Source organism: Antechinus flavipes, chromosome 1 (assembly GCF_016432865.1).
Source record: "Antechinus flavipes isolate AdamAnt ecotype Samford, QLD, Australia chromosome 1, AdamAnt_v2, whole genome shotgun sequence".
Classification (NCBI taxonomy): domain Eukaryota; kingdom Metazoa; phylum Chordata; class Mammalia; order Dasyuromorphia; family Dasyuridae; genus Antechinus; species Antechinus flavipes.
Window position 1 is genome coordinate 524,349,437 of NC_067398.1, and position 14,019 is coordinate 524,363,455.

A 14,019-nucleotide genomic window follows, 5' to 3' on the forward strand; every position below is an offset into this window, starting at 1 on the left:
TAGGAGCGTGGAAAAGAAGGCAAGCTGTACAGCTTTTTACTATACTCCTAGCTTCCTCTTTTGTTATCCTAAATTGTAAATGTAAAGCTCAAGCAGCCTGATGGTATTTAGAATGGGATTCCTGCGCCTCCTGAAATAAAGGCGTACTGGCTAACATAGTTAAAAGGCTATCTGCTTTTGAATTCCCATCAAAAATAGGACCTGTAAGTCCACTATGTGAGTGGACATGCAAGATATAAATCTTTCCTGGATATTTTCTCACTTGCTCCTGAAGTTCCTTAAAGAGCTGATATATATTAGAAGCTGAAAATTTTATTTGGGCTGTGGCAATTCTTTGTACCACATCTACTGAATAGGCTGAATCAGATATTATATTTAGGTCTCCTAGGTAATAAGTGAGAGCTAGCATGATCGCATATAATTCGTTCTGCTGAGTGGACTGAAAAGGAGTTCTGACAACTCTTTTTACGGTTAGATCATGAGAGTATACAGCGCGAATATTTTGTTTGGCTGCGTCTGTAAAAATAGTTGGTCCGTCAAGAGGAACCTTAGAAACTTTCTCCTCAAAAATCCATTGCCAATTATGCAGTTGTCTTTAATGGAGACCTATGTGCAAAATTTGGAGCCATGGCCAATAAAATTTGCCACTCTGGGATGGTCTCGCAGCATACATTAATTTGTGCATTTGTATAAAATGTGTATATCTTGTCAGGTCTTATCCCAGATAATTGTACTGCTCGCTTAATGGCCTTTAATAAAATTCTAGCCACAAGCACTGGGTAAGGAGTAAGGCTTTGTTCTGGTTGTGCCGGGAGGTTCACCCACTCTATCACACTGTCTCCTTGATGAAGGACTGCTGTGGGTGCCTCTTGTGTGGCAAAAACTGATATTTCTAAGGGTTTTTGAGTGACTCTTTCAACCACATTGGATAAAGCCAGTTCAACTTTTCTCAAAGCCTCTTGAGCTTCTTTTGTAAGCTGGTGTGGTGAATTTAAAACACTGTCTCCCCTTAAAATGTCATATAATGGTTGTAACTAATAAGTAGTCAAGCCTAACACTGGTCGCATCCATTGGATATCTCCTATCAATTTCTGAAAATCATTTAAGGTGTTTAGCTTCTCTGTTCTTAAGGACAGTTTTTGTACTGTAAGCACCTTAGGGTATACTTCATATCCTAAATATTGAAAAGGAGCATGTCTTTGAATTTTTTCTTCAACTATGTACAATTTGTAGTATCTTAGTGTTTCTATGATCTTTTGTAAACATGCTTCTAGCATTTGTTCCTCAGGTGCACATCCCAATATATCATCCATATAATGTAATAGCATAACTTTTGGAAATGCTTTTCTTACTGGAGCAAGAGCAGCAGCAACATACATTTGACACATAGTAGGGCTGTTTTTCATTCCCTGTGGCAAAACTGTCCATTTATATCTTTTATAAGGCTCAGCTAAGTTAACGCTGGGCACTGAAAAGGCAAATCTTTTCATATCCTCCTTATCCAGAGGGATAGAATAGAAACAATCCTTACTATCTATGACCCAAAGAGGCCATTTTCTAGGCAATTGAGTAGGAGATGGAAGTCCAGGCTGAAGAGTTCCTATAGTTTCCATCTGTTCATTCACTTTTCTTAAATCAGTGAGCATCCTCCATTTTCCAAATTTCTTTTTTACAATGAACACTGGGGAATTCCAAGGACTTAGAGAAGGTTGTAAGTGCCCTTGTTCAAGCTGCTCCTGTACTATATCTAATAAGGCCTGAATTTTATCGCTACCTAAGGGCCACTGTTCTATCCACACTAGTGTATCAGTTTTCCATTGGATAGGAACAGGTGAAAGTGTTGGCAGGCCTTCAACAACAGCCCTGCTTAAAAAACCTAAGTACTCATTTTTAACCCTAATTGTTGTAAAACGTCTCTTCCCCACAGATTGATGGGGATTTTTCCAACTATAAAAGGAGTAAAAACTCCTGTTTTGCCTTCAAAAGTTCATCTCATAGGGGTAGCACTAACTTCAGCCACTATTGATTCTTCTACTCCAGACATGTAGGTGTCTGCTTTAATCTTTGGCCAGTGACTGGGCCAATTGGCACCTCTAATAACTGTACAATCTGCACCTGTGTCTACCAATCTTTCCAATGGTAGGCCATATATACAGATCGTAACCATAGGTGGGTCAGCTGTTACAGCTGCTGTCCAGTATATTCCTGGATTTTGTGGTCTGGAGTCAGAATCTGGGTGACTATCACCAGGCTGCTTATTAGGATTCTGTATGAGTAAATCTGATGCTACTACTTCTCCTGGGTGATAAGTCACACATTGTCTACCTGTATTAGTGACTGGGATATTATCTACACATTCCCCAGTTTCCCACATCAGTGTGTGGATGGACACTTTTGTACGTATAAAAAGGAGGTGAAATGGTCAAGCCTACAGTGCCTGGAGGTAAGGGATCCATAGGCTGAAGAGGGACAGATTTCACCTCTCCAGGGGGTATCTCAGTTGTCCCAGCTGCATACAGCTCTATTCTCCCCAATTGTAATTCCCTTCTGCCATCAGGTTGCTTCCTGGCTGGTTGACTGTGTAATCCCCTTCTCCCATCATATGGCTTTCTGGCTGATTGGTCATGTCTGGGTACTGGACTTCTAGGCACTCTCTGGGTGCACCATTGGCTGCCATCATGCCCCAAGTGTTTTTTGCCTTGGACCCTGTGGCTGGGCCCCTCATCCCGTTTCCCTGAATCTGTTTGCATTCTGAAGCCCAATGGAAGCCTCTGTTGCATTTTGGACATGGGGTATTGGGTCTTGTTCTCCCACCTTGTTTTCCCATTCTATCTCTATACCAACGTCGAGCTTTCAGATGCCCCACACTGAAAGCATCTACGAGTCTCTCTGGAAGTCTCTTGCCAAGAGGGACTCTGTCTTCCCATGTTTGGATTTTGGGAAGTCTGCATCATAGCCTGGATATAAAAGGCATCTGTGCCCACTGTGGCACAGCGTCTTATGATCTCCTCTAAAGGAGCATCCTTGCGCAGTCCTAGTATAAATCTTCTGCAAATCTCATTAGCATTTTCCTTAGCAAGTTGCCTTATCAAAATGTCTGTTATTGGATTTTCTCCATTTGTTCTCGTGATAGCTGTCTGCAAACGTCCCACAAAGTCAGCAAAGGGTTCATTTGGCCCTGTGTTATTTTTGTGAAGGCCCCACCCTTGTTGTCTTCATTGTGGAGAGAAGCCCATGCTTTGATAGCATTAGCAGCAATTTGCTCATGTGCTGCTACAGAATAACCAATTTGTGCTGCGACATCTGCATAAGGACCTGTACCTGTTAGTAGGTCACAGGTGATTGCAGTATGAACTCCACTTTGAATATTTTGTTGGGCTTGTATCCTACAGAGCTCACTATATTCAGAAAGCCACGAGTAGTTTTGTCCAAGTTCTAGGCATATCCTTGCTATAGATTTCCAGTCATTAGAGGTCAAGATTTCAAAAGCCAAATTCTGTAATAACATCTTAACATAAGCTGATGTAGCCCCATAAAGAGTGCAAGCTTTTTTCAGGTCTTTGAGGATTTCTGTATCAAAAGGTGAGTGTCTTCTACTTTGTTGACCTGAAGAATTAAACTGTTGAATTACCGGATAAATGTGGTGTTGAAATTCCAATACATTTCTCCCTTCTTCTTTGGCCTTTTGCAATCTACTCATAGGAGCAGCTGGATGCTGGGGGGGAGGTGCTGGATGCTGGGGGGGAGGTGCTGGATACTGGGGGGGAGGTGCTGGTGCTGTCACTCCCCCCCCCCCCTCCCCACTACCCCTCCTTCCTCCATCCCACAGGGTGGAGTTAATGGAGGAGGGTCAATTACCTGCTCCTTAGGTGGGGCTGAAGCTACCTCAGATTCACCCCGCCCTTGAGCCTCACTTAAGTCTCTATGCCCTGTGGGGATATGGCCATTAATCTGTTCTTTGTCTTCCTCCTTTATCTCAGGCTCCCCCATTTGGCTATTCCTAGAGCCTTTTCCTTTTCTTGTAGAAATTATATGGTTTCTTAAGGCCAACTGTATTATATTGTATAACTGGAATGCCCCAATGGAAATTGAATGAGGACCATTTTCGTTGTAATATGCGGAGAGCTGTTGCCCAATTAATGTCCGATTATCTGGAGAGATTTGCTCTTCCTCTAAGAGCCAAGGGGAGGTGCGTTTTAATGTCCCAGAAGTCTAGCTGTCTGTTCCCAAGTTATAAGTAACCCTTGATCTTCTATCAGCTTAAGCATGCTTTCTATAGCGCCACTCCTGGGTGGGGCTGGGGGTGGGAGGGTTGGGGTGGGGGATGGAGAATCTTTAGCTAGGATCTGTCCTGTTTCAGCCAAATAAGGTTACTAGTTTAGTCTATTATACTCACCTAAGTTCCTGGTCACTGGAGACTTCTTCAGTGAAAGTAGGGTCCTTGGTTCCCACGCCTGGGCGCCAAATGTAATGATCGTGTATTTAAAATCAGCCGGAATAAGGAATTCAGGTTAAGGGGAAAATCTTCAGTCTTTATTCTCAGTAGAGGTGAGGAGGGATTGTGATAGCAATATGGGCAAGAAGGATTGTGATAGCAATATGGGCAGACAGGAAGCCAGCTAGCAGAGGGCCATTGGAGATGAAGGGCCGTCGCGATAGAAATGTGAGCGGCTGTGTCAAGACACCAGCCATCAATCTCTCCTTCCACTTCCCTTGCCACTCCCTTGCCTCCACTCACCAAAAACGTCATTTCCTATACAACACATCAGGACTTGCACAAAGAGTGGGTGGGGGCCATTCCTTCTCCAAGCATATATATTAATAGAGTATGGTCCAATTACTATTTAGCCTCACGTGCTTGGGACCTCAGTGCATCAACTCAAGCCTCAGCCCATTACAGATTTCAATGCATTTTCCTCTCTCTAGTAATTAAGTTTTAAAATTTAAACCTCCCACGGTTTTAACTTTTTTTTTTTTTTTTGTGGTATTCTCTTCTTTTGTATAATATGATGGTTCTCTGGGAGTAGGTTTCTTGGGGAGGTTTTCTGGAGGCAGCCTTAGTTTCAGTTCCAAGTAATAATCACTCCAAACTCAGCCAGGAGTTAAAATCTAGTCCTTTATTGTATCCTTCAACGTCTTGAGCTTCAGCCCCTAGCTCCCTCTGAATGTCTCCTACTAGCACAAAGGTGGAATAATGGAATGAATCTGTCTCTGCCTCCAAGAGTGGGCTTCTGTCCCTGGCCCTGAGAGCTTCTTGCTTATATGCGGTACACTGAGTACACACCAATCATTATATCACTGGGAGGAAACCATTATTTCTTGTAGGATTAAATCAATTCTAAAGTAGATTTAAACATTATTTCTATCAGTTCCACTCAGTACCTTGTTTCAAGTTCTGGCCCATAACATCTTGTAGGATCAGATCAATCATACTGAACTATGCTAAATTAGATAATCATTGTTTCTATCAATTCTAATGACTTAACACTTTGTAAGGATTCCAACAGTTTTTTACAATTTTTCAAAACATGTTTATACTATGTGTAACTTAATTTGAAAAATAAATTTTTATAATAGAGTTGATTGTTTTAAATGTACTATTGAAACACAATGTTAAATTAAGACTCATATTGTTTTTCATGAAGATTTCTATACTTATTTAAGGCAGCATATTATAATGGAAAGAGCACTAACTTTAGAATTAAAGATTTTCAGTTCAAAAATTTTTAATTGTATTTTTATTTTTTATTAAATACTTCTCAATTATATTTTTAATTGGCTCAGCTAATTGTGAATTTTGTGGGGCATTTTGAGGTTGCAAGTTGAAGACCTTACATTTTGCAAAATACAAATAGCATTAAAACTCTTTACATAGCATTTTTAGGGCAATTTTTAAACTAAACCAAAAATTTATCATCTGATACCTTTCTTGGTATTTGTGATTTTTAGTTTTTTTGATTTTTAGTTTGCTTTTGTCTCTTTATAACTTCAAGTCAAGTCGGGATTTATTAAGCATCTATTATGTTCTAGGGCCCAGGGGTCCTCAAACTTTTTAAATAGGGGGCCAGATCACTGTCCCTCAGACTGTTGGAAGGCCGAACTATAGTAAAAACAAAAACTTTGTTTTGTAGGCCTTTAAAGAAAGAAAATCCATAGCCCTGGGTAAGGGGGATAAACGTCCTCAGCTGCTGCATCTGCCCTGCGACCGTAGTTTGAGGACCCTAAATCTAGGCACTCTGGTAGGGCAGGGATAGATACAAAAGAAAGCAAAACACAAGTCTGTTTTCAAGGAGCTTACAGTGTACTAGGAAATAGTAAGAAAACAACTATGTTAAAAATAAGACATATACAAAGAGTAAATTCTTTGACACATATCCTGAGTTCAATTAAACATTTATTAAATACATAGTTGTGAGAAGAAACACCCTCTCCCCTTCCTCAGTCTTTGTGTAAGATTCCCTAGTTCTATAACTTGATTGTTAGTCTTGTGTCACAAATGTGATTTCTATGCCTGATCTTACTATCAATTCACAGATCCAAAAAAGCATTTTTGTAACACAGTACAATTAAGAAAGATAATTGCATGTGAAACTACAAATCTGCCATGTACAATTCGCTGTTCCTTCCAAATATACAATTAAGTTATCCATATCTATTCTATTCATCAGCTTTTTCTCTGGATGTAAATAGCATTTTTCTTCATGTGATTTTTATAGTTAATTTGTATATTTATAATAATCAGAATGACTTAGTAGCTCAAAGTAAAATTTTTTAATGGATAATATTTTTCCTACTTGTAAAGACAATTTTCAATATATGTTTTTGAAAGATTTTGTGTTCCACATTTTTCTTTCTCCCCCGAAGATTGCAAGCAATATGATGTGGCTTACAGATGTACAATAATGTAAAATATATTTCCACATTAGTCGTGTTGAGAAAGAAATAGAAGAAAAGAGGGAAAACTCCACAAAAACAAAAACCAACAAAAAGTAAAAATAGTAGGCTTGATGTGCTTTCAGATGTCTTCATTTCTTTTTCTGGATATGGCTAACATTTTCCTTCCATCATGAGTCTTTTGAAATTAATTGTCTTGGATCTTTGTATTGCCAAGAAGAGCTAAATTAATCATAGATTATCTCACAGTTTAGCAGTTACTGTGTACAGTATTCTTTTGGTTCTGTTCACTTCACTGAATATCAGTTCATGTAAGTCTTTCCAAGTTTTTCTGAAACTTATTTGTTCATCATTTCTCATAGTATAATATATTGCATTACAATTATATACCATAACTTGTTCAGCCATTGTTCAACTAATGGGCATCCCCTCAATTTCCAGTGCTTTGCCACTGCAAAAAGAGCTGCTAGAAATATTTGTGTATCTGTAGCTCTATTTTTTTTTTTAAGATCTCTTTGCTGAATTAAAGGGTACATACAGCTTTATAGTCCTTTGACCATAGTTCCATATGGCTCTCCAGAACAGTTAGATCAGTTTACAATTCCACCACAATTCATTAGGGGCCCAGTTTTCCCACAACTCCCATCAACATTTTTCTTTTTGGTCATATTAGCTAAATCTGAATGATAGAAGATAGTGCTTCAGAGTTGTTTGTGCAGTTCTCTATAATCAATAGGGATTTAGAGTATTGTTATATGATTATAGATGACTTTGGTTTCTTCATCTGAAAACTTCTTGCTCATATCCTGTGAAGACCGCGCTAGCACCCTGGATACCTTAGAATCAGCCGGAGTCAGCATAAGCAAAAATCTTTAGTCTTTATTCTTGGTCTTTAGAGGTAGGATTAAATTGGACAAAAGCAGAATCTCTGTGATCTTCCTTCTTCGTCTCCCGCCCAGAAGTGACCCTGGTTAGTCTTACTCCACCCCTTAGTCCCTGCTATAATTCTCTGTATACACCACTTATCGAGCCAGCATAGGATAATGGGAAGGGCCATTTTCCAAGCATATACCCATAGATTATTGTCCAATAATTAGCCGTAAGTGCTCGGTTGTCTTTACCTCAGTGCATAGACTCAAGAGTTTCAATCCTTTACGTCATCCTTTGACCATTTATCATTTGGGGAATGATTTGTACATTTGACTCAGTTCTCTATATATTTGAGAAGTGAGGCCTTTATCAAAGACATTTGCTGAGAAAATTCTCTTAAGAGGACCAAATGACATTATCATCGTGTTAGAGTCAAGTTAATGTGTTCAACTGTTGCTTATCAGACTAATATAAGTTCAGGTTGCTCTGCCACAGCTTGGACACAAGTAGAACCAGTGAACATTTGGAATGGATTCTCTAACTTTGTGCATCTCTCATTTCTTCTAAACTAATTCAGTTCTTCTTTGCTCATAGAGTCCAGCACCTTCCTTGATGAGGGCAAGACATAGAAGGTGGTCCTTTTCTCCCATGTCATACAATCCTAAAGTTCTTGAGGGATCTTGTATCACTTTTTCTGACCACCTTGTGAGCACTTACCCTGTGTGAATTCTTCATAAAACAAGTCTTTTTATTAGCAAGTGTATGTTGAACATTTGAAGTGTGGTCAGTCCTATAGAGTTTCACTCCCTTCAGTAGAGTTGGAATGCTTTGCAGTTTATTTTGAGAAAGGACCTCACTGTCTGATATCTTATCCTGCCAGGTGATCTTCAGAAGCTTCCTAAGACAATTCAAATGGAAGAGATTCCACTTCCTGGCGTGGCGCTGGTGTACTGTCCAGGTTTCACAGGCGTACAGCAATGAGGTCAGCACAATGGCTCTGCAGTCCTTTAGTTTGTTAGCCAGTCTAAAACCTCTTCTCTCCCACACTTTATTTTGGAACTTCCCAAACAATGAACTAACTCTGGCAATGTGTGTGTCAACACTGGAAAGTATACTGCCAAGGTAAGTGAACGCCATAGTGTTCAAAACTTTTTCATTTGCTGTGACCAAAAGTTCCACATAGAAATGGTGTAGTGTTGGCTGATGGAGTTCATATGTTTTTTTGTTGTTAATTGTTAGGCCAAAATTAGCACAAGCAGCAGAAAATTGATCCATACTTTGTTGCAGAATTCCATCACAACCATACACCATAACTTTTTCAGCCATTGCCTAATTGATGGCATCCCTGCAATTTCCAGTTCTTTGTCACCACAAAGAAAGCTCCTATATATAAACATTCCATTCACATTCAAAGTTATAATTGCTATTTTTGAATTTCCTTCCATCTTATTTTACTTAATGTTTTCTTTCTCAGCTTCTCATATCCCTATTATCTTAATTTCTCCTCCTGCCAACCTTGTATTCCTATTCTTTCTCTCTTTCATCCTCTTCCTTTTTATCTCAATCCACGCATACTCTCTCTCCTTCCCAAATCCCAATCCACACACCCTCTAAAAGTCCCTCTCCCACCATGTTCTCCACTTTTCTTTGCTCTTTACAGGCTTTGAAAACTTCTCCATCCTTCCAGATGTACATGTTGTTTCCTCTTCATTGTAGATGAGAATAAGGTTCCAACTCCTCTGTATTAGTTCTTCCCTTCATTTTTATAATATAATTTTTTTTTGATTTTCATAATATAATTGTTCTCTTTTACCTTTTCCTACTCAATTTTGCTTTTTAGAATCGCCCTATCTCATGTAACTGAGCCCCAGTCTTTTTTTCAAATTACCTTAGTAATGACAATTTTATATTGTATTAGAAATGCTAGCTTTGGCAATAAGAGTTGAGAAAGAGATTAAAGGAATAAGAATAGGCAATGAGGGAATCAAATTATCATTCATTGCTGATGATATGATGGTATACTTAGAGAACCCCAGAGATTCTACTAAAAAATTATAAGAAACAATCCATACCTTTAGCAAAGTTGCAGGATACAAAATAAACCCATAAGTCATCAGCATTCTTATATATCACTAACAAAACCCAACAGTCAGAATTACAAAGAAATTCCATTTAAAGTAACTACTGAGTATTTAGGAATCTATCTGCCAAAGGAAAATCAGAAACTTTATGAGCAAAACTACAAAACACTTTCCACACAAATTGAGTCTGATCTAACCAACTGGGAAAATATTAAATGCTCTTGGATTGGGCAAGCAAATATAATAAAGATGACAATACTACCTAAACTAATCTATTTATTTAGCTCTATACCAATCAGACTCCCAAAAAACTATTTTGATGACTTAGAAAAAATAACAACAAAGTTCATATGGAAAAACAAAAGGTCAAGAATTTCAAGGGAATTAATGAAAAAAAAAATCAAATGAAGCTGTACCAGATCTAAAATTATATTATAAAGCAGCAGTTACTAAAACCATCTGGTATTGGCTAAGAAATAGACTAGTTGATCAATGGAATAGGTTAGGTTCAAAGGACAAAACAGCCAATAACTTTAATAATCTAGTGTTTGACAAACCCAAAGACCCCAGTTTTGGGGATATGAACGCATTATTTGACAAAAATTGCTGGGAAAATTGGAAATTAGTATGGCAGAAACTAGGCATTGTCCCACACTTAACAGCGTACACCAAGATAAGGTCAAAATGGGTTCGTGACCTAGGCATAAAGAATGAGATTATAAATAAATTGGAAGAGCATAGGATAGTTTACCTCTCAGACCTGTGGAAGAGGAAGGAATTTTATGACCAAAGCAAAACTAGAGATCACTATTGACCACAAAATAGAAAATTTTGATTATATCAAATTGAAAAGTTTTTGTACAAACAAAACAAATGCAGACAAGATTAGAAGGGAAACAGTAAATTGGGAAAACATTTTTACAGTCAAAGGTTCTGATAAAGGCGTCATTTCCAAAATATATAGCGAATTGACTCTAATTTATAAGAAATCAAACCATTCTCCAATTGATAAATGGTCAAAGGATATGAACAGACAATTCTCAGACGAAGAAATTAAAACTATTTATAGCCATATGAAAATATGCTCCAAATCATTATTAATCAGAGAAATGCAAATTAAAACAACTCTGAGATACCACTACACACCTGTCAGATTGGCTAGAGTGACAGGGAAAGATAATGCGGAATATTGAAGGGGATGTGGGAAAATAGGGACACTGATACATTGTTGGTGGAATTGTGAACACATCCAGCCATTCTGGAGAGCAATTTGGATCTATGCTGAAAAAGTTATCAAATTGTGCATACCCTTTGATCTAGCAGTGTTTCTACTGGGCTTATACCCCAAAGAGATACTAAAGAAGGGAAAGGGCCCTGTATGTGCCAAAATGTTTGTGGCAGCCCTGTTTGTAGTGGCTAGAAACTGGAAAATGAATGGATGCCCATCAATTGGAGAATGGCTGGGTAAATTGTGGTATATGAATGTTATGGAATATTATTGTTCTGTAAGGAATGACCAGCAGGATGAATACAGAGAGGCCTGGAGGGACATACATGAATTGATGCTAAGTGAAATGAGCAGAACTAGGAGATCATTATATACCTCAACAACAATACTGTTTGAGGATGTATTCTGATGGAAGTGGATTTCTTCGATAAAGAGAGCTAATTCAGTTTCAATTGATCAAGCATGGACAGAAGCAGCTTTCTTTAACCCAAAGAAAGAACACTGGGAAATGAATATAAACTGCTTGCATGTTTGTTTTTCTTCCCGGGTTATTTATACCTTCTGAACCCAATTCTCCCTGTGTAACAAGAGAACTGTTGGGTTCTGCACACGTATATTGTATCCAGGATATACTGTAACCTATTCAACATGTAAAGGATTGCTTGCCATCTGGGGGAGGGGGTGGAGGGAGGAGAAAAGTCGGAACAGAAGTGAGTGCAAGGGATAATGTTGTAAAAAATTACCCTGGCATGGATTCTGTCAATAAAAAATTATTTAAAGAAAAAGAAAAAAAAAGTAATGACAATTTTAAGACTACTGATAACATTTTCATATATAATATAAGTAACCAGTTTGACTTCAATTAAGTTTTTAATGTTTTCCTTAAACTTTTTCTGGATCCTTTATATAAAAATTTCCATTGAATTCTAGATTTTTATTACAGATACATAAAAGTCTCCTTTGTCAAAAGTCCATTTATTTTTTTCATTCAGGGTTATACTCAATCTCAGTTCAGATCTTACTGATGTAACTAACCTGTGTTACATTAGGCAAGTCTTAGATCTCTCCCAACTCTTGAGCTATGGTTCTGTAAATGGTCCTGTGAAACCTTGTGCTAGGCATTGGAAAGAGGAAAGACAAAAATAAAATAAAAGTGCATCATGTATATTGTAGTCATATTGAAAAGCTTAGATATTTTAAATGGTCATCAAATTGATTATGTTCGTATCAAAATGAAAATGCATGTTCTCCAATTGAATCTCCATTGCCTTTTGATAAACAAGAGATAATTAGTATTTCATTTTTATGGAATAATTAGTGCCTACTATGTGCCAGGCATTTTTCTAAGCACTTTACATATGTCTCATTTGATCCTCACAACAACCATGTGATGTAAGGGCTACTATTTTCCTCATTCTACAGCTTAGGAAATTGAGGCAGAGATGAGGGGAAGGAGGTGAAAAATTGGAACAAAAGGTTTGGCAATTGTCAATGCTGTAAAATTACCCATACATGTAACTTGTAAATAAAAAGCTATAATTTAAAAAAAAGAAGAAATTGAAGCAGAAAGAGGCTAAATGATTTATGCAGGTTCACATAACTAGTAAGCATTGGGAACTGGATATCAGCTCAGGTTTTTTTTTTGACTCTGTGCATAGAGCACTATTGCTGTACTACATAGCTCTTGTCCCAGAAAGCAATGGTATCTTTGGCCAGCAGAACACAAAGTCGAGTTGATTTCAGGATGGAAATGGTAATCTGATTCTTTTCTTTTTTCTTATTTTTTAATGTCTTTTCTAATTTTCTTTGACCTCTTAGTGTTGACAGACAGATTAAATTTTGAAAAATTTAAATGTTCATCCTTTATCCTTAAAGGACCTAAAATAATAAAATTATAACTAGCATTTATATAATGCTTTTGATTTGCAGAACATATATTAAATCATTTGAATTCATTTGTGTGGATATTCCTTATACTGAAGTAGATCATAAAGGTCTCCCATTTAAAATATTTAATAAGTCATTACCTCCCGCCAAAAAAAAAAAAAAAAATCTATCCAGTAGCATTAACTCTTCTTGAACTTTGGGACTTGGGCAATTTCATGGGACCCCATGCTCAAAGCTTCTGTATTTTGAGTTGGAACTAAAGAATATGTCAGTGACATTTTTCAATAGGAACTTTATTTATTGTCAGATCCTTCCTTTATAAAGAAGATGGAATTTGATCTTATATGTGGAATGTGCTTTTGGTTACTTTTTGAGAATTAGTAATAATGCAAAGCAGGATTTTAATCTTCATGCTCTGACTTGGTCTTTTCTCCACAGTACCTCCACTACTTCCTGAAAGAAAGGATGAGAGATTTGGCCTATGTACCTTTTTTTAAAAATTAAAAGGGAAAATAAGAAAGAAAAGAGATTTAATTATGTTTAAAAGAGAAGAAATTTTATTGTCCAAAGAAAAGATATTTTTATTTCTCAACTAGTAAGTGAAGCAAGAAAGAGGAAAAGGTGTTAAAAGGGGTGAATCAGTAAATACAGGACATAATTTGGAAAAGGAGAAAGTCAATTCATATACAAAACAAATTGCATAACAATAATAAATAAGGATAACTTATGTTTATATAGTCCTTTAAGGTTTGCAAAACTCTTTAAAGATACTATCATTTTATCTTCACAAGAACCCTGAAATAGTATATAGAATTGGATTTACTGTGTAAAATATTATTTTATCAACACACAAAGGCATTTTAGTGGGCCATTAAAAATGAATAAATAATGGTTAGAAAAATTTGGAATATGATTAACTTATATGAAACTAACCTTTTTTTTTTTTTTTTTAATTTATAGGAAATGGCTCTGACAGTTAAATGAAGCCAAGAAAACACATGAATAGAGTGGTATTATACATTCTGGGAAGAGCATATCAAAAAATAATTGATCATCTGG

At 37.2% G+C, this 14,019-nt stretch overlaps 1 protein-coding gene across 1 annotated transcript in view; it reads left to right on the top strand.

The window, feature by feature from the left end:
• The window catches only part of LOC127547125 (uncharacterized), a 92,543-nt gene extending 78,525 nt beyond the window's left edge, over window positions 1-14,018 (top strand). The window contains exons 5-6 of the mRNA XM_051973957.1: window positions 8,645-8,886; window positions 13,921-14,018. Coding sequence (XP_051829917.1) covers window positions 8,645-8,886; window positions 13,921-13,933 — 255 coding nt within the window. The 3' untranslated portion in view covers window positions 13,934-14,018. The remainder of the gene's footprint in view (window positions 1-8,644; window positions 8,887-13,920) is intronic.
• Window position 14,019: the final 1 nt, after the last annotated feature.